The sequence below is a fragment of the Polypterus senegalus genome, chromosome 14 (assembly GCF_016835505.1).
Source record: "Polypterus senegalus isolate Bchr_013 chromosome 14, ASM1683550v1, whole genome shotgun sequence".
Classification (NCBI taxonomy): Eukaryota; Metazoa; Chordata; class Cladistia; order Polypteriformes; family Polypteridae; genus Polypterus; species Polypterus senegalus.
This window is the reverse complement of record NC_053167.1, coordinates 91,023,232-91,051,061: the sequence shown is the minus strand read 5'-3', so window position 1 is coordinate 91,051,061 and position 27,830 is coordinate 91,023,232. Positions and strand designations below refer to the sequence as shown.

Genomic DNA, 27,830 nt, shown 5'->3' with positions numbered 1-27,830 from the left:
ATTAAGGTGAGTACGGGCTTGGGGTAAACGGCAATACCAAATCCGCTGGTGTAAATACACGCGGTAGGTTTCAATACTAGGAAGTCCTATAAACATTTTATAGGGCCCGAGGCAGCTGATAGTACCATTCTAAGCAAAACTTGGCACTTGGTTGCTGATGCAAACTTGGGGGGGAGGAGAATTTGGAGAGATGGAGGAAGATTTGAGGGCGCTCAAGTGATTCTGGTCCACCGAAGAACACAATGGAGCGTGCGGTATTTGGTTTGGGGGATAGAGGAGCGGGTAAACAGCCGAACTTGAGTGGGTGGGAAGGGTACCGAAGACCTGGAAATACACTCATGCCTCAAGAGAGTAGAGCCTGGACCACGGTGGCACTCACTGCTCGGGGCTGGAGAGTCACTCGGTGTACAGTAACCCTTTCGGCAGGCCCAATGGATGGCCCCGGAGTTCCAGGCTCGGATGTTGGAGGCCTTGGTGATTGACAAGTCCAAGATCACATGCATGGGGAAAACTGCCTCTGGATTGGCAAAACTTGGGTGGTGTACTCTTCAAAGTGGAAAAGTGTTCCTATAAGGTACATCTCAGCCTCCCTGGATAGTCTATTCTGGGATTCTGGAGAAGGGTCCAGCGGATAGCTCCAACTTATTCAGGAAAGGTAGAGATGTTCAAGTGCTGGTCGCAACAGTGAACAGCCTTCCCTGCAGAGTCCTGGAGGGTGACTTGATTGCCCGACAGTCTCATTTTTTTGTGGACTTTGAAAAGCGTTGACCTGTCCCGGGGAATCCTGTGGGTCTCGAGGGGGGGTCCGGACCCCGATAAATTTGGGGCTCTGCAACGGGGTGGGCCCGGTCCCTTTCGGCGTGTGGCCCTTTTTGGAGGGACTCCCCGGGGGGCCCTTTGTCACCGTTCTGTTCATAACTTTTTTGGGTAAAAAATTTTTGGCAGCCAGGGTGTGGGGGGCCGGGGTTTGGGGGGCTCAGGTTTGGTCCCCTTTTTTCAGTGATTTGTCCTGTTTGCTTCATCGGCCGATCTTCGCCTTCTGGATCGGTTTGCGGGGTGTGGCAGAATCACACCCCCGGATGGTCCTCAGCCGGGGGAAGGGGGGAGGCCCCCTCGGGTTGGGAAGATCCTCCCGGGGGAGTTCAAGTATCCGGGGCTTGTTCACGGGGAGGAAAATGGGCGGGGATCACAGGCGGTCGGCCGGGGGCCGCGGTGCGGGGGTCTGCATTGGTCTGTTGTGGGAAAAGGCGACGAAGCAAAGGCGTCCATTGAACCTGTCGATCGCCTAACCTCACCCATGATCATGAGCTATGGTACGACCGGAAAAAGTTGATCAAAGCGTTGAAATGAGTTTCCTCCAGGGATCTGGGCTTTCCAACAAGATAAGTGAGAAGTTAGCATCGAGGCTCAGAGTGACGCTGCCTCCGCAACAAGAGAGTGGTAGTGGACTGGCCATTGATCTCGGACGCCTCCCCTGGTGAAAGTGTCTGCCGCCAACCTGGGAGGAGGCCCCAGGAAGACCCAGACTGCTGAGGACTGTGTCTCCGGCTGGCCTGGGAAGCCTGAGGATTCTCCGAAGAGCTGGAAAAGGCTGCAGAAAGGAAGTCTGGCCTCTGCTTGCTAAGCTGCTCCGCCAATCTAAACTGCGTCAGGAAATGAGAGATGGATGGAATATATATATATATATATATATATATATATATATATATATGTGGTGTATGTATGTATATATATATATATATATATATATATATATATATTGTATATATATGATATATATATATATATATATATATATATAATATATATGTGTATGTATATATGTATATATGTATATATATGTATATATATTATATATTATATTGTATATATGTATATATATGTATATATATGTATTATGTATATATATGATATATATATATGTATATATGTATATATATATGTATATATATATGTATATATATATGGTATATGATATATATAAGTGTTAAAACTATTGTATTCATATTATATATTTATTCATATGCATGTATGTATAATAATGTATTATCATCAAACACTTAACTTATAAAAGTAACTAAGTAAAATAGAAAATCATTTTTAAATTGTTTTATTTTTGGAAATTAATCAAAACTACATGGCCTTGTGTGATAAAGAATTGCATTGAACCTAATAAATGGTTAGCCAACTTCAAGGAATAATAAGTCAATGCTTTTTATTATCATCATTGTTTTACAGGCCTATTTGAATTATTGGCCATTATCTTTGCAGAATTAGCTAAATAAAATTATTTGATGTATTTATGCATAACGTCGTTTTATTTATGCCTATTATTCAATTGATTCAGTGCTATTTACATTAATTTTTATTTAGGTTTATTTAGATAGATATATAGATAGATAGATACTTTATTTAATCATTTATTCATCATTCATTAATTAATTCATCCATCCATCCGTCGGCAGGACTGCGCACTTCGCTGGGGCTCCAAAACTGGCAATGGTGGAGCAATCTCGAGCAGGCCAAGCGATCAGACCGCTCCTGTCTGATGACAGAAGGAGCAGCCTGTCCTGACCTGGCAGGACATGGGCGTCTTGAAAGCTGTTCATGAAGCACTGAAACCAGTCGGTGACTTCACTGATATTTTTGTCAACAGAAAATTATGTGACCAGTTCCTGTATCCTCCCCATACTACAGCTCTGCAGGACAATGTTTTCTGGGCAGAAATGACCCCCAGCTAACAAAGTCAATCAAACTGGAATTCTTTTACAAAGCTGGAGGCCTAAGTATAACAATTCAGTGCCAAAAATATGTGAAAATGCACTTTCCTTGACCCCGTTACGTGGAATATGGGAGATGAACAACGCTTTGGGTGAGACCAAAAGGCTGAATTACAGGCTGAGGATCGTGAGCTTAGGGCAGCAGGGCCAGTGGCCATCAGAGTGGAAGAGGGAGAGACAGCCTGCACCCTCTAGAAAAAGATGACTTTGGGAGTATGCTGCAAAAAATTGATGTAATGGCTTGGTCCCTTGCACCGTGAGGACCGAGTGACTGAATAACAGCCTACTGTTTGGAGCCAGTTACTCAAGGAGGGCGCCAAAGTCTTCTTTTGTTTTTAAAATTGCAGGCTTTTCCCAGCTCAGCGTGTACCGGGAAAGTACTTAGGTGTGGCAAAATGAACGGCGTTTCAGCATCACAGAAAGTTTTTTCGGCAATCTGGCCTGCTAAAGGACCAAAAGTAAACAGACAGGTTGTTATCAACTTCAGTTCAGAAGCCCTGCATTGTCCTTTTGAGACTGTGTTTATTTTGTATGGGTACTTGCATGTCTGAATGGTTCATCAATGCAGAAAAATGAAAGTCGTTCTAGAACAAATATGCTCCCTGCAACGCATTTTTAAATGGAAGACCCTTATTTTCAACTAGATAATGCCGACCACATTTGCACTTTTTATAAGCGCTGTGTGGTAAGGACGGTCTGACAGGCCAGTCTAGTTTAGATCTTCACTATGGACTGCGCTCTGAAATATTGGATGGTGTTAAGTTTAATCTGTAGACTTTGACGTTAAAACTGTATTATGCAAGAAAGTGTTATATTTCTAAAACTTTGAAACTTGTCTCGTTCCAGGTCGTTGAGTGTTGTAGAAGTTAGGGAAGCCACAGTGGTGAAATGCCTTTGCACTTTCAGATTTGTTGACCATGAAATTCTGAATCAACATATTTTCCGTAAAATGGACAGTTTAGTTTAAATTTGTCGATTTATCTATTCAATAAATATTAGACAGACATCCTACAACATGATCAATATTAATTGACATTCAGTTATTTTTCAAATGTTTCTTTTTTATATATACTTTTTATATATACTTTTTCATATTGTGTGTGTGTATTTTATATATATATACTGTGTTTTTTTTTATACAAACGATTCAAGTTGTGAATGTATCAAATAATAAAAACTGTAAATGTATGTGTGAGTTACTCTAAATTCTAATAGTAAAGAACGATAATAAGTGACAATATTTAAACTGAGAAAATAAAAATACTTAAGGAATTAATTGTGATGGATTGAATGTAAAGTTTTCAATTCAGAAATGATTGTTCCAGCCTGTGATTTCAATCCCCTCGTTGCACCGCCTACCTGAGGGAATGGGCGGGGTTGGCCGAAGAGCCAGTCTGAACTGTTTAAAAATAAATTCTGCTCTGATGCGTTTGTGACATAAAGTGAACATTCTTACATTAAAGCTAAGTTTTCAGCGATTTTTCCCTGTAGTATGCCCAAAGTTTTCTATGGTGAAGATCTGACCAGACTGGCATTTCATACATCCTTACAAGCATGATGTTGTGATTGATGCAGAATGTGGTCTGGCAATACTTGTTGAAAAATGCAGGTCTTCCTGAAAGAGATGAGCCTGATGGGCATATGTTGTTCTAGAACCTGAATATATTTTCTGCATTGATGGTGCCTTTCCAGACATTCGTTGCCCATGCACACGCTCATGCAACCCAACCATCAGAGATGCAGGTTCTGAACTGAGCGCTGATAACAACTTGGGTTTTCCTTGTCCTCTTTGGTCCGGATGACATGGCCCCAGATTTCAAAAGAACTTAGAATCGCGACTGCCTGACCACAGAACAGTCTTCCATTATTGCCACACTCCATTTTAAATGATCCCTGGCCAGGACAACGCCTGAGCTTGTGGATCTGCTTAGAATGGCTCTTCTTTGCACTGTAGAGTTATGTTTATGTTAATTTAATTCTGTTTGACTGTTGTATTTGCACTTTTTTATAAACTGCTATTTGTTGCTAATAAAAGTTGTTAATATTGTTCTGCATGTTATTTTGTTATTGTTTCAGTATTAGTGTTTGATATTCAGTTTCTGAACGGTTTAGGCACAAGCCAACAGTTTGGTGATGCTGTCTGAGCCTTACGTCACAAATTTTTTTATTATTCACGGTAATACCGTATACCGAGGTAAAATAGGGAGGAGGTTTGACGGTATCAAAATTTGGATACCGCCCATCCCTAATATATATATATATATGACAGCAACACACATCACTAACAACAGTGACAAAACAATTACATTGACAATCATGTTACGTTATTTTCAAAATGTTTCCTTTTCTTTTTCATTGCTTCTTTAACACACTACTTCTCTGCTGCGAAGCGCGGGTATTTTGCTAGTATATATATGTGTGTGTGTGTGTGTGTGTGTACATATGTATATGTGTGTATCTGTATGTGCATATGTATAAATATATATATACTGTATATATGTATGTGTGTATGTTTATGCATCTAAGCAGTTACTCAGATAGTAAAAGGAAACGATAATTAATGTTATGCGGTATTTCAATAGATATATAAAAAAAAACTATACATAGAATTTTAATTATGTAGATGGATTGAAATGTAAAGTTTTGCTTTTAGAGAAATGATTGTTTCCAGTCTCCTTGGGGTGCATTCAATCCCCCTCTTCACAACGGCACGTAACGCTGGAGGGGAATGGGTCAGGGGTTGGCGAGCGAAGCAAGCAGGGTGCGGAACCCCCTAGTTTTTAATAAATTAAATTTCTTGCTCATGATGGCCGTTTTGTGACAAAAGTGAAGCATTCTATAACATAAAGCTAAAGATTTTCAAGCTTAGTTTGTTCTCAGTAGTATACCTAAGTCTTCCTCTCCTATTCTGAGCATTGAGAACATACAAGTTTTTATCCTTGTGTCTTTGGTAAATTAATTTCATACCAAAATTGTGTATTTTATTGACATAATAACTAATACAATATTTAACACATACTTCACTGAGAAGGTTTTTTGAATCTAATTTTTTAAGTCACATATGTGATGGTACAGTATCATTCATACCTCTTACTTGCGCACCAGTCCAACTAATTTGTGTTCAGTGTATTTTTTTTTAATGTATAGCTGTATTCTCTCCAAAATATTTTTTCTTTGATTGTAGGTATGCACATTTTACTATCTATATATAAACGCCTGATGACTTAATTAAAATGAAAATATGTTCCATGTTTTCTGTAATGATTACTAAGTGATTTTTGTATCACTTTTAACAGTATCACTGTTTTTGCTGTCACAGGTTTAATCCCTTGTTTACATTAAGTTGTGGTCAGAATGTCAAGGACATCAGAAACTGACAAAACTATCAGCATAGAATAAAATGTATGATTAAGCACCTGTAAATGTATAAACCAATATTAATGATCTGTTTATGTTAGAAAAGATTAATCATATTTCCTTTTCATGATTAGTTTCGTGAAATAAATAGCCTTTGTTCCATTTATTTTAGGAAATCAATATTTAAAATTTTTACTTATATTTTGGATCTTTTCTGTATCTGCAACTGATTATAGACTTTCCTCTGGCAGAGAGAGAGTGCTGGTGGAACAGAGGATGACTCTGTTGACATTGATGGTGAGAATGGAAATCGTTTTGAAGAGTACGAGTGGTGTGGACAGAAGCGAGTACGTGCCACCTCTCTTCTTGAGGGTGGTTTCCGAGGTATGACCTTTTAAACTTTTGGAAGGTGGGAAAATGTTTTTGTTATGGGGAACTGAGAGATTGGAGTGCGAGTGTCTTATTTTTCTCCCCTTTTACATTTGCATTGGGTGGGTGTGAGTAATATTTCTTTTGCCTAATCTTAAAAGCTTCAGTTAATCCACTAAATTCATACTATATGTTTTAAGGTTCATGGCATAACTTCTATTAACTCTGACTTGTAAATCTGTTTGTCAAACATTTTTATTTTTTGAGTTGAATTTTGACTTCTGTAAGTTTTGCACTTCTCTTGATTGGTTTCTTACATTTTTCAGTTTTTCCATTTAATTTACAAGTGCAGACGGATTTTAGAAATTACTTGGCGAGTAATTTATTTTGTTAAATACACAAGGATTAGATTTTTTTGCTCCTTTTGATTATTGTAGTCTTGTACAATGGTAGCCTGCAGTAACAATCTTTATAAAATTGTTTTATACTATGCTATGCTATGGTAGGTGTATAACGTTACATTACATTAGAGGTGAAAGTATTCTCATGTTTAGGTAAGTCCTACATATTTCTGTTAGTGAAGTGTGAATTCACATGCCTATCTGGTCCTTGTTTGTCTCTTGACTATTGCACTGCTGTTGTTTTCTCCCATCTGTCTCTGGACTTTGTTTCCCTTTAGTCACAACTAAAGTGGCTTACTGATTTGTATACCTAATTCTAGAAAATGTATTTCATCATTGATTCCCAGTTTCCTTTTAAAGACTCCAGTTTTGTGTTTGTGTGTGCTTGTCGTATTAGCCCATATGTATTGGTTTAATTAAGAATGATTAAGTTAAATGATTAACTCCTTGTATATAACAACGTTATTTAGCACCTGTTTTTTTTTCTCCTCTCCAAGTGAAAGGTTGTACTCCTTATTAGTAGTGTTATTGAAGTAGTCTACTCCAACAGTAATTGGTCTCTCAGTAGGAGAACTGGGTAAAGAGAAGCTTTATTATCCAATGTTAACTACAAACGAGTGACAAAAATGTCACACTATATTAAATAAACAATAAATATATGCCATAAGCCTATGAAAAATATTTCACATACAGTGCACATGTGCATTTAAATCAGTCTAGTTCATTTTTTATAGTAGTGTTCTGGGTATTCTGTAACACTAATTGAACTTAGTTATTTAGTGGAAGGTGGAATTTTAAAGGTTTCTATTTTGCTTTTTAATATTTATACACTTGTCAGACTGATGAAACATAATTTGTAGTGGGAACGGTATTGCTTACAGGTTTTTTTTCAGCCACTGTGTTTTCATCTTTACGTCTTTGCTGCTTCTCAATTTTACCTTGAGCTGGCTTTGAAAAGCTTAACATAGATTGAACATTTATAAAATTACCCTGGGATCATTGGATCCACGTAAGAAAAAAAAAGCCATGAAATTGAATGACTGTACTTTGACAATAATTAGAGAAAAAATATACAAGCTCTTTTTGTATACTTTTTTTGTCAACTTCAATCACAAGTTATTTGTAGAATGTGACTTGCATAAGCAGTTCTCCATTTATTTGAGCTACTGTCTTTTTTCTTTTAAACTTTATGACTGTTTTTCATTTTGTTTTTGTGTTCACATTTACTATGTGAGAGAGATTTGGAGGGGCATTTACCAAATTAAATTCTCACTTTTAAATTAGTAATTGGGAGGAATGTCTGTGCTTAAATTGTTTTAAGAATACTATTACAGTTAGCTGTCTGGCCCCTTTCAGAATTTCCCTTTGGGTAATTACATATATATTTGCATCAAGATGGAGATGCATGTTGGGATGAAATTGCTGGGCATCTTCCAGTTATTTGTCAGGTCTAGTGTTGAAACATTTTCTCTTTTATTTCACTAAGCTTTTTGTGGTTGATCTTACAAGAGTGATAGCAGTCAGCCATCCACATTATGTAATACTTGAACCCCTCATGTATGTCGGTGTTCTCAAGAAAATAATTGGTCGATTCCTGTCAGACAGCTACAGTTTTATATTTTCTTTTGATAATGCAGCCATTAGTCTCTGTTTTCACCCTTCATCCACACTACTCATGCAAAAACGAGCACTTGGAATGGAAAAGCAAAAAAAAACGCCCATTCCATATTACTGACACTTTTACCTCATTATGAAATTAGTTCAGAAACAGAAGTGAATGCTCTGAGAGCAAAATATCTTTACCCTTCAAATAAGGTCTAATCATTTAGCTTGTATTGTTAAAAATTTGAAAGAGTAGATGGAAGAGGTAACAAAATTATTCGATTTTAAATAGTGTCCTATATAGCCCTAATACATTAACAAAGGCTTTGCATTCATTATCTGATTGTAATGAGCACCTTTACAAATGTCCATCACTCCAAGCATTTGTCCATTTTCTAATTGGTGTGTGCAGTCAAGAGTTGAAGTGGGGAACTCACAAATGTATAGGGCTGCCAGTGCAAACAGCATTTGTAGCAAGAAAACATTAAGGCAAAATTAAAACAAAGTGGTTATGTGGCTTGTGTATACTGTTGATGACACAAGTTACTCTACCAAAATAAAATTTTATTTAGTGTTTCTGTAACCCTAACTTAGAAGGGCAAATCACATCTTCCTATTAGAATGACATGTACTGTGTTAAAAGAGACATTTAATCACTGAAACACACAGCAAGATAAGCAAAACAACATACTGTACATCATTGCTAAATGCAAATCTGCAAACACTGAATTTGTGTAATTTGTTTGGCTTTTAAAATCTAACTACTGTTCATTAATACTGTATAACCCATAACTGAAAGCATAAGTCATATATTTGAATGGCACATTAAAGAATGTAATTCTGTCGCACCCTTATTACATTTTTGGGTATAGATAATAACGGCCCAAGTAATTTTCTACTTCTGAATTTGTACACGGTCATAAGGAAAAATTGTGATCGCTCACGCAAGAAACCTTGAAAGCATCAAAACAAAGGTTGTTCAGCATGAGTTCTTAACTGATTTTTAATGCTAAACTGACAAGTCTGATTTCTTACTGGAAGCTTTAAAATTGGAACAAATGTTTTTTTAAAAAAAAAGATGGACCGAATAGGTAAAATTAAAGCATTGTGAGTTTCTGTGGCATTAGAAATTTGATTTAATTTGTCTCATTCATTAAATATTACTCTAGTAATTTTTTAACCATCTTAAGATACAAATGTTACAAACTTAACAGACTGGTCCACTGATAAACCACACTTTAAGAATATATTGTTGCAAAAACAACTTTAAAGAATTTGTTTAAATGGAAATACAAATTCTGAATTATCTTAGAGTTCACTTATCCCTGTAAACTGTAAACGCTTCACACATTGCACTGTACCTATCTTCTACAGCCTAGCTTATAACCGATGCTGTGCAGTGAAAATGATGTTGGATTTAGGGACATGCCTGCATGAAAATTTTTCCAACTTGGCAGACGCGACAGTCGTCTGTCTTAAATGGTGAATTTCAAGAAGAGACTGGTTACATAGGTACTAGAATGATTCATGAAGGGCTCAGTATAACACAACAGGTTGTCAAAATGCAAGGAGGAATTGCAAAAACATTTGAAGTGCATCTGCACATCATGTATGTCGCCCGCTCATGAAAACATTACATTGGCCCTTCACTGCTTTTGGTCAATAGGTTTGACACTCCACCATCTCAATTTCTTTCTCTTAAAGTCAATATTAGTAGGCACAACTCTTCTTCCATTAACAGAAGCTCATGTTCTCTGCTGGGATGGTTAGATCAATTGAGAAAAAGCCTGGCATTAACTTCTGGTACCAAAACTACCAAAGTGATGGTACATACTGTTTTAAATGTTTGGTTTTTCAGTACCTTTCCAGTACAGGTATATTAACTTCATTAAAATTTTACTGTTTTTTGTCCCCCATTTAATGTTTCTTTTTCCTTCATTATCCAACCTGTACTTATTCACTTGATATATGAAAGGTTTGATGTTCAGGGGTGTTCTTCTCTGATCTGGTCACTAATCTGGTAGTCCTCATGTCCTGGTGGTGCTGGAGTAGTAAAAGGTTTACCTGTACTAGTATTTTAAAGATGATGTTACTGTTTGCAGTTATGTATTTTATATTGTATTACAGAAGAAGAACAATATTGTTCAGTTCAATAGTGGAGGTACTTTAATAAAAAGCTGTCAAATAGGATTTTCTGTTTTTGCCATGGTATCGATTATCCTAAAACTCCACTGGCATTGTTACCACAACCACATTTAAAAAGTGCAGTCATTTAGACATTGTCTTTCAGGCACCAAAAAGTCTAGTACAAAAGAAGTCAAATCCACTTTCTCATTCAGAACAGAATACAAAGTCAACATCTTTGAATTATCCACAAAGCATATATCTTAGGTTAATATATGGAATACACTGTGTCAGACATTCATGGCCTTTGTTCTAAAAAAGCATTTGCCCTTCCTGATAACCTGAATTTTTATCAGAATTAATGACTTCAGATCTTTTGACCAAATGTAAATTTAGACAAAGGAAATCTTATTAAACACCTAACAGTGTTTATAAATTTCTACTTAATATATTTCAGTAATAAAAGTTATCAAAGACCTGCATTGCCTGTGTGAAAAGGTACTTTTCCCCGTAGTTACTCATACAAACAGCTGACCAAAGTTACTACTCTTCTGAAATCTTGTTGTGACTCCTTTACTCTCATGTTTATTGTAAATATAGGGTGAGTTTTTGATTAAATAGGGTGGCTGCAACCTGATTTGACTGTATTCAGTCAGCTACAGTAAGTCTGATTATCAACTAACTTTGGTCTGCAGTGGATGTCTTGGAATCATCATCACACCAAATATTTGGCCACAAATAGGAATTGCTTGTTTAATTGCAGTTGTTGCAGCTAAAGGTGTTTCAACCAAGTATTGAAACCATAAGAACAATTAATTTTTCACATGGATGAAAAGGTTGTTGGAAAACTTTCAGGTTGTTGTTGGGGAGCGTGCACTGGTACAGTGTGTTCCTGCACCCACCACCATGGTAAGTAAACCTCTTGATAAGGTCGACACTCTCTCCGCAGACAGACATAATGCTGATAGCTGTACCCAAGAGGTCATTAAAAGCCTAGATCTTGATTTTTTTTATCCAGGACACTCACAAGCCCGGACACTTGGACTCCTTGCTCAGTCTCTCGAAAGTCCCAATCAGAGTCTCCTTTGACTCTGCGAAGATCACAGCAAAGTCAAGATCAGTGAATCTTTCTTCACCAACAGATGCCCCACAGCCAGTAGATCCCATGACCCTGCCCAACACCCAGTCCATTCAAGTATTGAACGGAGTAGGTCCAAGAACACACCCCCGATGAGCCCCAGAATCAACTGGGAAAACACAGAGGTTCTGCCTCCACTCTGCAGAGCACTCACAGTACCATTGTACTGGCCGGCCTTGAAATCAAGCAGCTTTTGAGAAGTCTCAGAATGTCCCACAGGGCAGCTCGATCAACTGAGTCAATACACTTTACAAAAATCGACAGAGACTGCAAAGAAAGTGGGCCGCTTTTTACGTTTGCGCTCCATGAGAATCTTCAGTGCCAGGATGTGGTTGATGGTAGACTTCTTAGACATAAAATCAGACTGCACTGGTTGCTGGTAGGTGACCAAATGATCACGGATCCTATTGAGGATGACCCTAGCAAGGACCTTAACCGGCAGCAAGAGCATCGTTATTCCCCTGTGGTTACCACAATCCAGGTCATCACCCTTCCCTTTCCAAACAGGGATGACGGGTCCCGTTTTCCAGTTAGTTGGGATGACGCCCATCTCCCAAATGAAAGATTGCTTGCAGTGCAAGGAGAACAGCCTTACCACCAGCCTGGAGAAGTTCACCCCGTATTCCACAGATCCCTGCAGCCTCCCCTACCATCAGCTGGTGCAATGTCAGTGTGACTGGGTGGTTCACAGCTAATTGGACTATCACCCTTAAGAACTGTGGACCCAGAGATGTTTAATGTCCTAGCTGGAGGATCAGCTTTCCACAGCTACTCAAAGTAGCCACTCCAGCAGGTCACAATTGCAGCATCATCTGTCAGGAGCATTCCTTCACCTGCCCTGACTGCGAGTCTCAGAGGAACAGATACAGATGTGCATAATGCTTTGATTCCTCTGTAAGCAGGGCATGGGTCACTAGACCATAGATGGTGTGTCACTTGCTCACAGATAACCTCTAAAAAATGCCTCCTTACCTGCCCTCCAAGCCCTTGCAGTCATCCTTCTCAGTTCTAGAGTTGCCATCAAACCGTGAGCCGTGACTCTTCTCGATGATATCAAGGGTGAAATACCTCATTCTAGGCACAATGGTAACATCAACAAAACCTTTTACTCTTTGAGTAGAATGTAACAATTTAAAAACTTCTCTGTGTTAACTCGGGTTCCTTTTCTGTAATGTATGTGTAAAAGTCTGTGGCGATTCATTATACAAATTATGCAAAAAAAAAAAAATATATATATTTATATTTATTTTCACAGCACTTTGCTGTGCACTGGACATTGAACAGTCCTGCTTTGCGATGGCAACTTCGTCAATGTCAACAGTGCCTCACAAACTCTGTTATGCAATGCAGCTGATGCAAGCTTTAATCATAGCTGGATTCTGTATGCATATATGTTTCTTCAAGTTTGGAATTATCCTTGCATTATGATCCTTATCTTACCTCAGTTTAAAATGAATTTTCAGGGAAGATATTGACTGAATAAGGACGGCATAAAGAGTAGACCATTTAAGGAGGATACAGGAGAATTCCATATGGTGAATCAGAAAAGGCCACTGATTCAAGATTCATTCAAGCCAAAAGAAAAATAACATCTTTACAGTTTAATAAACCTGCTTTTAACCTATTAGTTTTAGTCAGCTTATTTGCAGATATAACCTACATTTTAAGACACCAAAGTTACATTTTCTGTTTATGAATATTAATATCACAAATGGAATGGAATTAGTAGTTGTAATGAAGATTTTTATGTCTTTAAAAACTGATTCTGTGTTATATGATACAATGCATCCCATCAAGTTTTAGAACACAGACTTTAGTATAACTTTTAGAGCAATGGATATTAGATTTAGTGAAAGAAAACTACATATTTCAGATACACCTAGTATGAAATAGACCTTTTCAAGACACATTTGTTATTCTTGGAAGTGTGAGATACTTTAAACCAAACTGCTTTCCTTATATAAAAGTTTCACCTTTTCAATCATCCACTACCCTTGTTTGAAAATAAAAGGGAAGAGACCAGACATTCCTTTAACTGGTAGGGAAAAGTAAATCGAATCAGATCAGTTACAGCCTTAGAAGTGTAGTCTTCTCATGTTTAAATGGCTTATCTCCCGGAAAAAAAGAAGTGAGCTTTCTTTCAATGGGAGTCTGTTAGTGTACTATTGATGATGGGAGCCAAAGCTGTGTTAGATCTGGAAGCTATAGCTTTGGAAGAAGGTGGTGAAACAGTAATAATGGTACTAGGAACCTTTTAAAGGCTGTCTTTGTAAAGTCACTTCAAAGTTGTTCTTTTTCTTTATTTTTGTAACTAGAATGAATGTTCAAATACCATCCTGATTTAGCCTCGAGGTTCTTTGACCTTGGCAGATGGGGCTAAGTAGATTAGGTACAGCAACAGTAGGAAATTGCTTTACTTGAATTTTTGAAATTCTTTTTTTCTGGAAAATTTATTTTTCATTCTCAAAAGCTCTTCTGAACTTACTTTTTCTGTTGTGTTGTTTCATCTGAAAATCGATCCATATCCCGTATCAACCTTGGGCTAATGAATGCCTGGGTGTGTATGAGCGTATGTATGTATTTTGGAGGGTGACTGTCATGAGTGTATTGATCCAGTCTTGGCTGATAGAACGAGGTAGCTGGGCTTGCGCTGCAGGGCCAGCAGACTGTGTGCGCGTGCAGCAGCGTGCATAATGTGATTGAAAGGCAGTTAAAGTGGCGGTGACCTTTTCAGGGGAGATTAGATTGCCTGCCAAGACTGGTTAAAAGGAGTGATAACGGTTGATCAGGAAAGCTAGCCAGACAACTTCTGAAGGATATACACAGGCGTTTTGTGGCGGGCGGGGGTTTGAGGTTACAGAAAAATAGTGTAAATCTTGTGATTTTTTTTTTTTTTTTCCTCCCTGAAGATTTTGAAAATTGTTTTAGCTGTTTCCAGTCTTAATATCGAGTACATTTTCTTAATGATAAGCAATGTTGTCTTTGATCTTAGTGCCCTGCTTAATACCCATTTTCTTTCCCCGAATTTAGCACAGTCATTGTTTTCTTTTAATATGGCAGTAAACTTGTGCTACTTAAATGTTATCTTGATTTTGTTACATGAATTGCAAGTGTGTACAACTAAGAAAGTAATTTTATAGTGAATCAGAAGTTTAGATTAAGATGTTCAAAGTGTTCTGGGGACTTTAGCATAATCTTTAAAAAATATAATTAAATATACATTAAATTATGTACCAGTATTTTATGAATACTTATAATAATGGCAACATTCAATGATTCTACAGCATTTTAGGCTGGCTGATAAAATATCTTTTTAGTAGCTAGTGTAAAAATTTGTGATTTCTTTAAATTAATAAAATAAATATTTTTAAATTAATAAAATAAATATTTTTATTTCTGTTAGTCAGTGTATGACAAATGAACAGAATACTTCTTGAAAGTAAAATACCTTTTTTGACTGTAAACTTTACAGATTCAAAGCTATGTTAAGCAATATATACAGTTGGAAATTACCATTAAGCATTGCACTTTTAATTTTGATGTTCTTTTTGTATGAAACATTTACTGTCAGAAATGTTGTGTTGCAGTTTAACAAATTTGTTTTTTGGCTAAACTGTGTGAATTATTGGCTATAGTGCTGGATTGTATAGTCCAAGATTGCAAGTTCAGCTTGGCATGATGAGTCACGCCAAGTAAACCTTGTAATCTACTTTTGCTCAGTTTACAGAAAAATATATGAGGTTTTTGAGGTAATTTATAAGCAATTTCTTTTATATAGTGTTTTTCCAGTAAAGATAGAAACAAACAAGTGCTACCCTACTTTGTTAATAATTATTTAATTATTCTGTATGTGTGTTGGCTTCTTTTCTTATTCATGGAACTAAAGATTGTTTAAAAAAAAAATGTTTTTATTAAATTCTTTTGCAATGTGATTTTATTTAGATTTTTATTTTTTATATAAATTTAGGCTTTTAAAAGATTCATTCTTTTATAGATAATTGGTTAAAGCAAGTCCTATTAACTTGAAGTACACCTTCACTAAACACAAAACAGTTTTTTAAAAAGGTTCAAATATTTTTGAGCAAAGTATTGGAATCCATAGTTGTATACTTTTAAAGTTTACTACAAATTTAAGTGACAAAGACATGAACAAAATAAATTATATTTTTGTAAAGCATTACCTCAAAAATGTTTTATCACATATTTTAAATTTACATCTATAGTACAACTGTCCCAGATGCACCAGAAGTTTATTCATATTACCATTAACAACTTCGACAGTGTGTCAATTTTACCTAAGTGCTAAAAAGACAACTCTTTATGGTGATTTGCATAGCAAAGGTAGAGTAACAGTGGCATTATGTTAACTTTGCTAAAACCTAGTAAAATCCCTCTTCATTACATTGGGCTCCTAAAATAGCTTTGTTTTTAGAGTGAGTACATCTGTCTTTCCTGTATCTACTACGCTAACCTGTACGTTATCAGACTTTATTGAGTAGCCTTCCATGAGCACCTAACTGCATTTGACACACGCCAACTCCCTGCCTCCGCATCGGATAATTGCGTTGTCAACTGTTCAGGAAAGTGGCAGGTGACATTGCAAGCCAATTGATTGGCTGATCATCAAGGCGGCAGGCCTGGCAGCTGTCCAATCAATAGAGTTTACACAAGATGCTGTGATTGCATCTGTAACTAATTTAACTTACTCCCAAGCTGCCAAGAACACAAATTCTTCCTTACCTAAACTGAGACTTTTTTTTTTCTACTCTCTGTTCGCTTTTCTCTCTATTCCAGTCTCCATTTCCCTTCCCCCACCATTTCATTTTCATTCAGGTAGCGCTGTTGACTGGCAGCTCACAGAAATCAATGGCTTCTTTGCTGCGGCCTCACATCTGTGGGTTTGCTATGCATGGTTAACTATCAGCTCTGACTCTCCAATCGATATGCTGATCAATTGATTAAATTAACAGTGATTTTCTTTCTGCTCACAGCCCTCAAAAGCTGCCTGTGCCATCTACTATTAGTGGTGAAAATGTATTTTTCTTTTTCATTTGCACTTCCACATTTGCACAAAATAATTACATTTAAGCCTCATTTAGCAGTTTATCCCAAAGTGTTCCTTGACCTTTTGCCAGAACCTAACCTCTGTCTAATCCTTAATGTCTAGGGCTGTCTGTACAGGGTTATTGCCCCTATTTAAATTCCCTTCGTGTTCACTGTTTGCTAAGGAACAAAACTGTGTGTGGAGTGTGGTTATGAGTTAAGTGTATTGAAAAGAACCAAGTTTGAAGTTTACCAATTCCCTTTTTTGGCCAGTTTTTTCTTATCTGTATTTTATCTTGGTGTTTAAGAGACTTAAGGGATTTTGACATAGAGTACTACAATAGAATTGTAGTTCAGATTTGACAGGTTAACTAAAATAAAAAGGAGAGGCCCCCAAATCATTTACGTTTTAATTGCTAAAGCATGTGGATAAAAAGTCGTTATTAAAAGAATGTTTTTAACTATATAAGTAATACATTTTATTACATTATAAGGTTTATTGTTATTAGTCTCATTAGTTGCTCAGCTATTGGACCCTTTTTTATTTTTTTACTTATTCAGAATTGCTTTATGTCTTTTGATTTTCCTTTTTTCTACTTGGCAGGTTTGCAGATTAGGAGGATTTTGATATGAATGGATGGATGAGTACAAAATATTTGCCTAAAATATGTGACACATTTTTTCTTCTTATAAAGTGGTTTACTCTTTTTTTTTCTTTCTATTTAAACTTATTTGCAGGCTAATTGCAATACACAGCTTATTTTTCCCCTTAAATCAGAGTTTAAATGATATAATATCTGTTAAGTTGATTTTTAAATCACTTAAGAAACTATTTTTACCATGCCACTACTTCCTGTCAGTTGTTAATCCAGAATTAAACATTTCTGGTTTAAAACCTTTAGGCATTTAACTGTCTGAACTATTCCAGTTATGTACTGTAGAAAGGTATTTACAGAAAGTCCTGAATGGCATGGTGATGCAATTGAGTTTTTTGTTCAGATTCTTTAGTTTTCTTCCCACATCCAAAATGTTTAATTCGTGCATACTTTCACTCGCTTTCATCCTGATTATATGACAAGTAAAGTCTGTCTCTAGCTTAGCAAAGTACATACCTAGAAACTTGTGCAACTCTGCTCTTTGCCAGTAGTTGGAAATACAATTAATGGAACAAGGAAAAAAATCATTTCATAATTAAAAATCATTCTGTAGGTGTGGTTCTTTGCTTGTGAATTGTTGGTAGGTATTACTGAAAGAAGTTGACTGTACCTTCCCATGCATGTATGGCTAGAGATGTGCTACTTGCAACTCAATACAAAAGTGTGGTATTGCAATCTTAAAAGCAACAAAGCTGCATGTTGAAATTTTCCCAAATCAGAATCAAGGAGAGGCATAATGGTGTAGTGTCAAGTGCTTCTACTTCACTTATTCTTTAGTCTGAATTAAGATATAGGCGTTTTCAAGTTACAGTATACCTTGTTTGTGTAGAGTTTTCTCAGTTTTTCTTTGATTTTTCTTTCTTGTTCCAAAATTGGACTGTTAGGTTATTTTTACATCTCTAAACTGGACCAGTATGGAAAATGTTAGTCTTGTGATGAAGTATTTCCCTGTACATGTTTGGCTCGTTTGTTCTTGTGCTTCCTGGATAGATTCTACCTTCCCACTTCCCGAATTTCACTTAAGGAGGTTTGTAAATTGGATGAGGAAGCATCATTGAATGTCAAAAAACAGTAATTAGAGCCTACTAATTACTGTTCAACTTAGTACTGTTTTTTTTTATCCCCACTTGAACCCCAATCCCAGTATGTAATGTTAAGTATTTCAAAGGGTATATAGCACTTTGATGACCAGCTCCATGTTGAAGAAACTCCTTATTTCTATGTGTAGTGCATTTGTGTTGTTGTTGTAAAACATACATTACTCTTTTTGGAACTTTTTGAATGATTGTTTATGGCAGCTTCTGCACCTATGAAATTATAGCATGATTAAAATGCAAGTTTCATCCATCTGTTGAGAATGCATGACAGAAAATACAGGGCAAGAAAAGAGGTACAGACCTTAATTCCAAATATGCTGTGATGGAGTGCAGCTCTCTTGTAATGTCATGAAACTAACACATCACTCAGAAATTGTTTTAAACCACTGTAAATTGAAAGGCATACAGTATATAATCCATCATTTTTCTTTGTAATAAAACTGATAATTTGAGTTTGTGTTAGAATCTCTGTGAAACTGTATTAGAATAAATAAGATTTAGAAAATAGATTGAATTCATTTGTCTCTTTTTTTTTTGAGAATTTAAATTAGTACACATGTACTGTAATTTTTTTTTTCCTCTTCCTTCGTAGAATTTAAGTTGATTCTTTAGCTTATTGTCTACTTGTCTGCATTTTGCTTTTGCCAGTATAAGTCGTAATGTTTGCCCAACATCTATGAGGTGTTAGAAGCAAAGTCCTTAACTAAAGCTGAAAGGTGCTCTTAGATTGAATGGGGAGTTTGTCTCCCTGCTCATCACCAAGTTTATAGAGGTGTCATTCAAGAGCCAGCCTGGAATTACATGTCACATTATGTGATGGCTTGCTGACAGAATTGGGATCCAGCCTATTACTTTTGTTTTTCCTACACTAGATAGCTGTTGCATCTTAGTTGACTGTTTGGTTTGTGGGTTTTATGTCTTGTGAGGTGTTTTTTGGTAAGATAAATCTGAAGTGGTTCTTTGCTTTAGAGGGAGATCATTGTTGTATGTACCTTTTTGCCTATTTTCAATGTTGGTTTCATGTGTTTTAATGTACCAGGCTTTATCTACTTACTTTTAGAGTGTAAAGTCGTATCTGTCTTATGCTTCCTTGCTTTTTTTGCAGGTTCTGGGTTTGTAACATGCAGCAGTAAAGAAAACCATGACAGTGATGCAGATCTTGATGTGGATGGAGATGATACTTTGGAATATGGGAAGGCACAGTATCCTTCAAACCTTGCTATTATGTGTTTTGCTTACTTTTTTACTGTGCCAGTAGTAGATTTATTTGATTGTCATTTAGTATGAGTTCACATTCACTTTGCATTATGCGAGTTGCATTATTTCATTGCATGTATTTATTGCTATAGGATTTTTAATTTAAATAAGCATTCATCTCATTTAGAGTTTATAGCATAGCTATACTGATTCTGCCTTTTTACACATTATTTATCATTTTATGAATGATTTCAGTATTGCAAATTGCCAAGAAGAATAGGTTTCAGGAGTCCCCAGAGTACTTTTGTTTGTGTGTTTTTTTTTTGTTTGTTTCAGCTTTAATCTAGAGTGTTAAATATTTTTTTTTAAGGAACAAAATGTTTGATCAGAACCTTGTGGTTTTCAGAATTCATTCTTAGTTTTTAACTTAATAGTTTTGTTTCCTTAACCCAGTTTTGTCTTTAGGTACACTGAAGCAGATATCATACCTTGCTCTGGGGAGGAGCCTGGTGAAGCTAAGGAAAGGGAAGCATTGCGTGGTGCAGTTTTAAAGTAAGCACTTAAAAGAATACTGTTAAATACATTAAAATGGTACTTTTTTATTTAAAAGTAAAATAAAGTATTATTTTATAAAAACCTTATCTTTATTCTGGGTCATTTTCTTAATAGAAAGTCTAGCACTATTTTTAATTGTTTAGGTAAATCTTTTCAGAGTATAGTGTATGGTTCTGCTTTGTTGTTGTCAACAATGTTATTGCATTTCATAAAAGGTATTAATTTGAACAGCTTCATGGACGAATTTGATATGTGTCATCTCAGTTAAACAACTGGAAAGGCAGTGAACAAGTTTACTATACCTTTTCTGTTTTCTCACTTAAATGTGAAGGTTTAATGATCTTCAGCACGATTCAAAGGTATTACAGAAAATATGTGGTTTATGTCTCTTAAATATTTTAAATACATTTTGAATAAAGTCATTATGAGCAGTTAGAAATTTAGAGTGATCAATTTTTGTGGTTTTAAAAATGATCTATTTCACACCTCAAATATAGACACATCGTTGATTAAAACATCCACTATTTAGTAAACACAAAGTCTTAAAAAGTTGTGTTTAATTGAAATAAGTTTAACATTTAAAAGCAGTCCCTTCAAGCATGATTTGTAGTAGCTTGGGTAGAAAAAGGATAAGTGGATTTCAGGCCTTTTTCAAAAATTGAAACATTAAAACATATGGAGTACTCCAATTTGAATTGAAGAGATATGTCAAAGTGTCAGCTGGCTACATTTTCTAATTCTTTATCCCAAAAGACTATAAAACTGATCAACAGAAAGCATGAAACTGTGTCTTATAAATTGCATTCTAAAAGATCTTAGCACTGTTCTGTCTAAAACTATGCGCAGTGAGATATATAATCACGTCCACAATTATTGGAACCCCAGTAAAGATGAGTAAAAAAAAAAAAAGGTCATTAAAAAAATTGCTTTTTGGTGAATCATCTTAATATCACACTGAAAAAAATGAGAGAAATCCAGCCTTTAACTGAAGTGAATTTAGTCTGAGAAAAAAATATTTCTCATCAAGAAATAATTATTTAAAGCAAAAAACACATGTGCCTCAATTACTGGCATCCCTGTATTTAATACTTTGTGCAACCTCCCTTTGCCAATAAAATAGCAACATAAGTTTGAAGAATACAGAGCAGGGAATCTGATACCATTCGTCTTTAGTGAATCCCTCTCTATCATCCAGGGCCCTAGGTCTTCTCTTGTACACTGTAATTCAGCTGACTGCACGTTTTCAATTTGGTTTAAGTACAGGGACTGAGATGGCCACGGCAAAACCTTGATTTTTGTGTTCCTTTAACCATTTTTGTGTAGATTTGGACATATATTTTGGATCATTGTCCTGCTGGAAAAACAAGTGACGACCCAGTTCTATTTTTTTGGCAGAGGCAGCCAGACTTGTATTTAAAATCTCCTGGTATTCCATGGAGTTCATGATTCTATGTACCCTAACAGGGTTCCCAATGCCTCTGGAGGAAAATTAAAAAAAATTACTGTACAAAATATTCTGTACAATTCTGTAAAAAATTACAGAATATCCACCATACTTGACAGTGGACATCACATTCTTTTTAGTATAGTTTTTAACACCACTGTATATTTTGGATCTGTTCTGGAAAAACAAGTGACGACCAGTTTATGCCAAACCCACCTTGAATGTTTGTTGCCAAAAAGCACAGTTTTTGTTTTATCTAACCATAGGACATGGTTCCAAGCAAAGTTCAAGCAGCGTTTAGCAAAGTTAAGGTGCTTACATTTGTGGTTAAATGACAGGAAAGGCTTTTTATGTGGCATGCGTTCCGTATAATCTGTTGACATGGAGATGGTGTCTGGTTGCAGTTTGAGAGACTTGGTACCCCAAGGTGGTTCATTTTTCCATGATAATTTTTTCCATCTTTACTATCTTACCATCTTGCTCACTTTACAAGAGGGCAAAATATACTTGGGTCCTCTTCCAGGCAAGCTGGTAATTGTTCCATTTTATTTAAACATTTTAATTATTGCCCTAACAGTAGATTTGGACATCTTTAGCAATTTTTATAGTCATTCCCTGATGTACATTTCTCTCTTTTGAATTGTGTGTTCTCTTGTCTTTCCCATATTGAAGAATGAATAAGGAAATTTGGCCTTAGTGCCACCTCATATGTATTCCCCATTGAAACAGGAAGTCATGGACTGCTTCTTGAAAGTTTCTACACTTTGATCAACTTAAGAGTCCAAAATAATTGGAATAAATGCTTTGTTTACACTTTATTCAAAATACATTCTAGACGTGCCAAACGTGGTTTTGTTAAAAACAATTATTCTTTGATGGGGGATTTTTTTCCTGAATAAATTTACTGGAATTAGCAGCTTGATTTCTCACCGTTTTTTCTGTGTAAGATTAAGATGATATGTAATTATATATTTAAATATGTATATATGTATCTATATATACAGTATGTGTATATGTAGTGTGTGTGTGTGTGTGTATGTATATATGTACATGTATATCATAATCTGATGTTTGGGTGGTTACCTACCAGGTGACATTTGTGGTTAGTTGGGTAGTCAGCAGACATCCGTCATACCTTTCCAGTTGTGAGAAGCAGATCATAAACATGCTATATGGTACCTGCCAAATAATACAAAGAGTACCCAACACTGGTCTTGCCCTAATGGGTACTCATAAAGTGTACACACTTCTGCATACTTGACAGGGTGTAGATCGGAGTATTGCATGCATAGGTCTGAACACAATCTGATATTTTGATGTTTACCTGCCAGGCAACGCTTGTGGTTGGCCAAGGCTTTGCCTTCGGCACTGACCTAAAGTTTGATCCTCACAAAGGTACACCTGATGAGCCCCAACTGTGTCATTTAGAATATATTTTAATTGTTTTTGACCAATGCGTCTGCTCAATAAATAAATAAAAATAAGTTTGCAGGATCTGATCCAGGTTTTTAAAAACTTGATACATTATGACCAATTGAACTTGTCAGCTTTCTCTCTAATTAGTGAATCATGCACTTGGTAAAATTGTAGAAAATAAACTTAAATACATTAAAGAGAGGAAACATGATGAATGTACATGTATTTTATTTAGACGTTTGTGGAGTTCAAAGATCTGCATGGTTATTTAAAAAGTTATAGAATTGTGTAGGAGAAACATTAGGTGAGGTTTAATTAATTGAATCATATAAATGATATGAACTTAAATGAGCTCTGCTTTTTAATTCTTTTTATTTTTTTTCTAACATAATAGTGATTATGTCTCAAACATAAATGGTATAGCCTACAATGGAATTATATGTGTTATCTAGGCTTTGTAGTTCAGGTAAAAGAGTTGATAAAATCCCGTTTTTGCTATTTTACTTTCTTTTGCACCCCTGCTAATAAGTCACTTTCACTAAGCGAAATCAGAGACTTTTTATAATTTTTTGTTAGATTAAATAAGAAATTTCCTTTCATTTGTATACTCCTGTGTACAATTGTCAGTTATTGCTGCTTATGTTATTCTTATGTAGAATATGTGATATAGTTGTTCTAATGTTTTTTTTAAAGGAATTCTCAGATGCTGCATATCACAAACGTTTTAAAGTTGTTTTTGTTTTATTTCCATTCTTTTTAAACTTCTTATACTTTTTTAACAAAATTACATTTTACTCTTGCTGATGTTTTAGACAGACTAAACGATTAATTCTAAAATTGTTTTTCAGTGGTGGTACACCTTCCAACCGAATTACACCAGAATTTTCGAAGTGGGCTAGCGATGGTAAGAAAATATATATTTTTTTTTTTCCCCTATTGAATTCATAATTTTTGGATTGTTTCCAGCAGTGAAATGCCAGCATTGATTAGTGGACACTCTCACACTACATATCAGTACATATAAAACATGAGTAATATGCTGACAAGCCTTCTTTCACACTGACCTGAGAAATTCTGGTCCGAGTGACGTTCTACCTTTTAGTAGAAGATTCATTGAGCTGTCAAAGAAACAGATGATGCCATTGCATCACAGATAATCAGTGTCTGGTTACTGCTTTTTGGAGCAACATACCATCTTGTATGTCAAGTTAGAGAAAGACAAATCAGAGCAGTTTCACTTTATTGATGTAATTAGATAGAAGATTTCTAATATACAGTTGTGATCATTTTAAGTCAGTTTATGCTTTATGTTCTCTTTATCCTTCCTCCTTTCAGAAATGCCTTCAACGAGTAACGGGGAATGCAACAAACAAGATACCACAGCAGTCACACAAAAGACTTGTAAAAACAGTGACATTGAAAAGTGAGTGTTTACTAGTTCTCATGTTATTGGGGAGGCTGGGATATATATTTATTTTCCAGATGGGTTTTATAATATTACTACACACTGTCATTGATTTCTGTCTTTTTCAGGTTTCACATATAGGTTTTATATATGTATGCAGAATTTTAACAAAAATGGAATTAGTTAATTTATAGATTAAGAGCTTTGTTTCTCCCAAGTGAACTTTGAAATTCCAGTGTAGAACAAAAGATTTAATTTTGACTTAAAGAGCATCATTAGCTCCTGTGTTAAGCATTTTTGAAAGACATACAGTACAGTAAAGACTGTGGGATATTTTTATTACTCTTGAGAAATTGGAACATGTTTAAGAGCAGCCAAAGGAGGAGGAGACATATTTAAGAGGAATTGTGGACCAATGCCCAAAGAAGCAATCTGTAAAACATAAGGTTGTTAATTCATCTTTCCAGTTCTAAGCAAGTCACTTAATTTGCCATTGGTCTAACTGAACACATAAAGAAACATGTACTGAGAACTTGTTTAACTTTTTTTGCATAACAGCTTTAGCTGTAAGAATATGTACATAAATACCAGTTGTGAAGGTCTCCAAACAAACATCTAGTATATACAAGTCCATTAATACACTAATTACTGGACCTCAGTAAGTTATACAAGTCCATTAATACACTAATTACTGGACCTCAGTAAGTGATATGCTTGTACCTATTTACTATCCAGTGTCTGCTCTTTTCACTACTTTATTTAAAGAATAATGGTACAGAGTCAATTTTTCTGATGTAATATTGCTACATTGCTAGTGAGCCTTATTGCCATAAGGTGCTATATGTTTCGAAATACAGACGCTAATGCTTGACAGCTCAGATTGATTTATGGTAGCCTACTGCGGTCAGCCTTTCTTCCAGCAGCCACCAAAAATACATCTGGAATGGTTTACAGGCTGGCCTTAAATGTTTTAGCCAGCTGAGGCATGAATCATTCCAGCTGTTTGGTGTCACTATTAGCATAAACAAGTAGATGGACTTTTGATACTGATCAGATTCAATGGGTTTATTAACTTAATCCCTTTTCAAAAGTAACACAAACACACATGTATACAGATATCTTATGTAGTTATATTGTATATTAAGTACACTTTTAGAATAAGTGCATATTTATATGAAATATTTAACTTACATGCTTTGCCAAGTAATTTAACAGAGTCAAGGTCTCTAATTTACTATGTATTTAAATCTGTTTTAGTCTAAATTTGCATAAATCATTGTGAATCTTTCATTAATCGTCTAAGGAGAATGCATTTGAGATGTTTTTTGTTTGCATCCAAAAATTGCATAATGCCTGTTTAAGAAAGCAAATTGTGCTTACATTTTTCACTTCTAAATTAGCTATTTTGTACTGTATTTAAATATAAAGCCTGCTGAAAACAAATTTCTTCATGTATAACATAACTGATCTTTTGCAAAAAAAAAAAATGTCGATACTTGGAATAAAATTTTGCCTATTTGAGATTATACATGAAACTCCTGGTGCATTCATTTAATTTTTGTTTAAAAAGGTTAAATATAAAGGTACTGCAGAAACATGTTTTTTTTTTTTTTGTTTTGTTTTGTTTTTTTAACTAATTGCTTTCATTGTATCTCTGCAACATTTATTACATAATGATTAAACTGACACATAAATAATATATAGCTTTTTCTTAATTTTTCTAAACAAAATCCTTTCTACTTTAAAATACAAGTATTTCATGAGGAAACATTTGGTAGCAATATATAATGAATACTGTTGTAAGTAGTAACCTGCTTATAATAAATTGTATTTATTGCTTCTGGTATGTATTATTTTTATGACAGGGTCAAATGAGTTGTGCATTCCAGTATACTGTACCTCTGTACAATGCAATATCATTTATTGCACCTGTTAATCGACACAAGTTATGTCAAGCTGTCTTGATCTGTTTAATATGTAGTCTTTTTCCAACAACAGAATTATAACTGGTTTGATATTTTATTTCCATAGTGACCTGTAACAGTTATACTGCAAAACCCCATGCTTTCATGATATCATGTCTGGTTCCTTGCACTGAAGCCACATAGATTAGTTGTAATACAAATTAGCATCTGAATACCTGTTTTAAATAGCATTGCCTGCAGTTATAACACTGAGACAGTTTGAGGAGTCTGTTATGTGAAAATGTTGGCCATACTTAATAAAGTGGCAAGTCAGTGTATTTTTTTTTAATAGTGTTAAATTTAACAATTATTTAGAGGTCTGAATAAAGCATCAAAGAAGAGCTCTGAAAGGGACCGACCATCTTACATGCCGGGAGCAGTTAAACGTTAATAAAACTGAACGATTATTATATTATAGCAGATAAAATTGAGTTGATTTTAGAGACCTGTCAGTGAGCAATAGCTTTCTGTATGTTGACTTGACAGTGTGGATACTCATTTGTCTTTGGTTGTTTGGTCATGCAACATTAATTTTGGTAAACTTGGAGGTTAATCAGTGGTATGGCCTGTAAAAATGCTTACTAGAAAATAAAACTTGTTAAACAATGAACATGGCATCCTAATGTACGAATCAAAGCTAGGCCGCAGGAAACTTGGTCATATTTTGGTATTTACTGTATGTGATAATTCAGTTAATATTTAAAAGGCTGTCCTTCACATAGCTTCAGTTATAGTATGTGATGAAATAAATAAGCAGTAAAAACATGTACTCTTTAGATATTAATGTTGTCTACAGTTAAACCCATCTGGGATTAACCTAAAAAATGTAGTGGATGGATGGTTTTATGTATGTGTTTGTATTGCATACAGAGGACTTTCAAATTTGTGACCTATACTTAGAAAAATCATTAGCTGTAACTTGGTAGATTGCGCAGATATATAACACACAATACTGCAATAAAGCATGTGGCATTATCCAGAATTTAAAAACAACAATGACAACTTTCCTTTGAAGGTCAGACTACAGGTTACAAATTGTTTTTATTCTAAAGTAGTTTTAATGAATATTTAAAACTAAATATATTTTTAAGTGTTACATCAGTACTTTATATCATACTTTTGCACACTGCCCTTTTCATTTGACAAGAGCAATTCTAAATCATAATTTCGCTATGCTAGCACAAATAATTCTTAAAAATTGCATTAATTGTGGGGCTCACTGGATTATGACATTATGACAACACCAAGCCCCTCCTCATCAGACTTCATCTTTGTATGCCTG

General features: G+C 35.4%; 1 protein-coding gene across 10 annotated transcripts in view; it reads left to right on the top strand.

Moving 5' to 3' along the window:
• The window catches only part of rnf220a (ring finger protein 220a), a 365,947-nt gene that overhangs the window by 298,772 nt on the left and 39,345 nt on the right, over positions 1–27,830 (top strand). For 6 of the 10 annotated variants that reach the window (XM_039736106.1, XM_039736108.1, XM_039736110.1 and 3 more), the window contains 5 exons: positions 6,374–6,521; positions 19,673–19,769; positions 20,230–20,316; positions 24,028–24,083; positions 24,515–24,602. In XM_039736106.1, coding sequence (XP_039592040.1) covers positions 6,374–6,521; positions 19,673–19,769; positions 20,230–20,316; positions 24,028–24,083; positions 24,515–24,602 — 476 coding nt within the window. The remainder of the gene's footprint in view (positions 1–6,373; positions 6,522–19,672; positions 19,770–20,229; positions 20,317–24,027; positions 24,084–24,514; positions 24,603–27,830) is intronic. The other 4 variants (XM_039736113.1, XM_039736109.1, XM_039736112.1 and 1 more) reach the window with 1 other exon arrangement.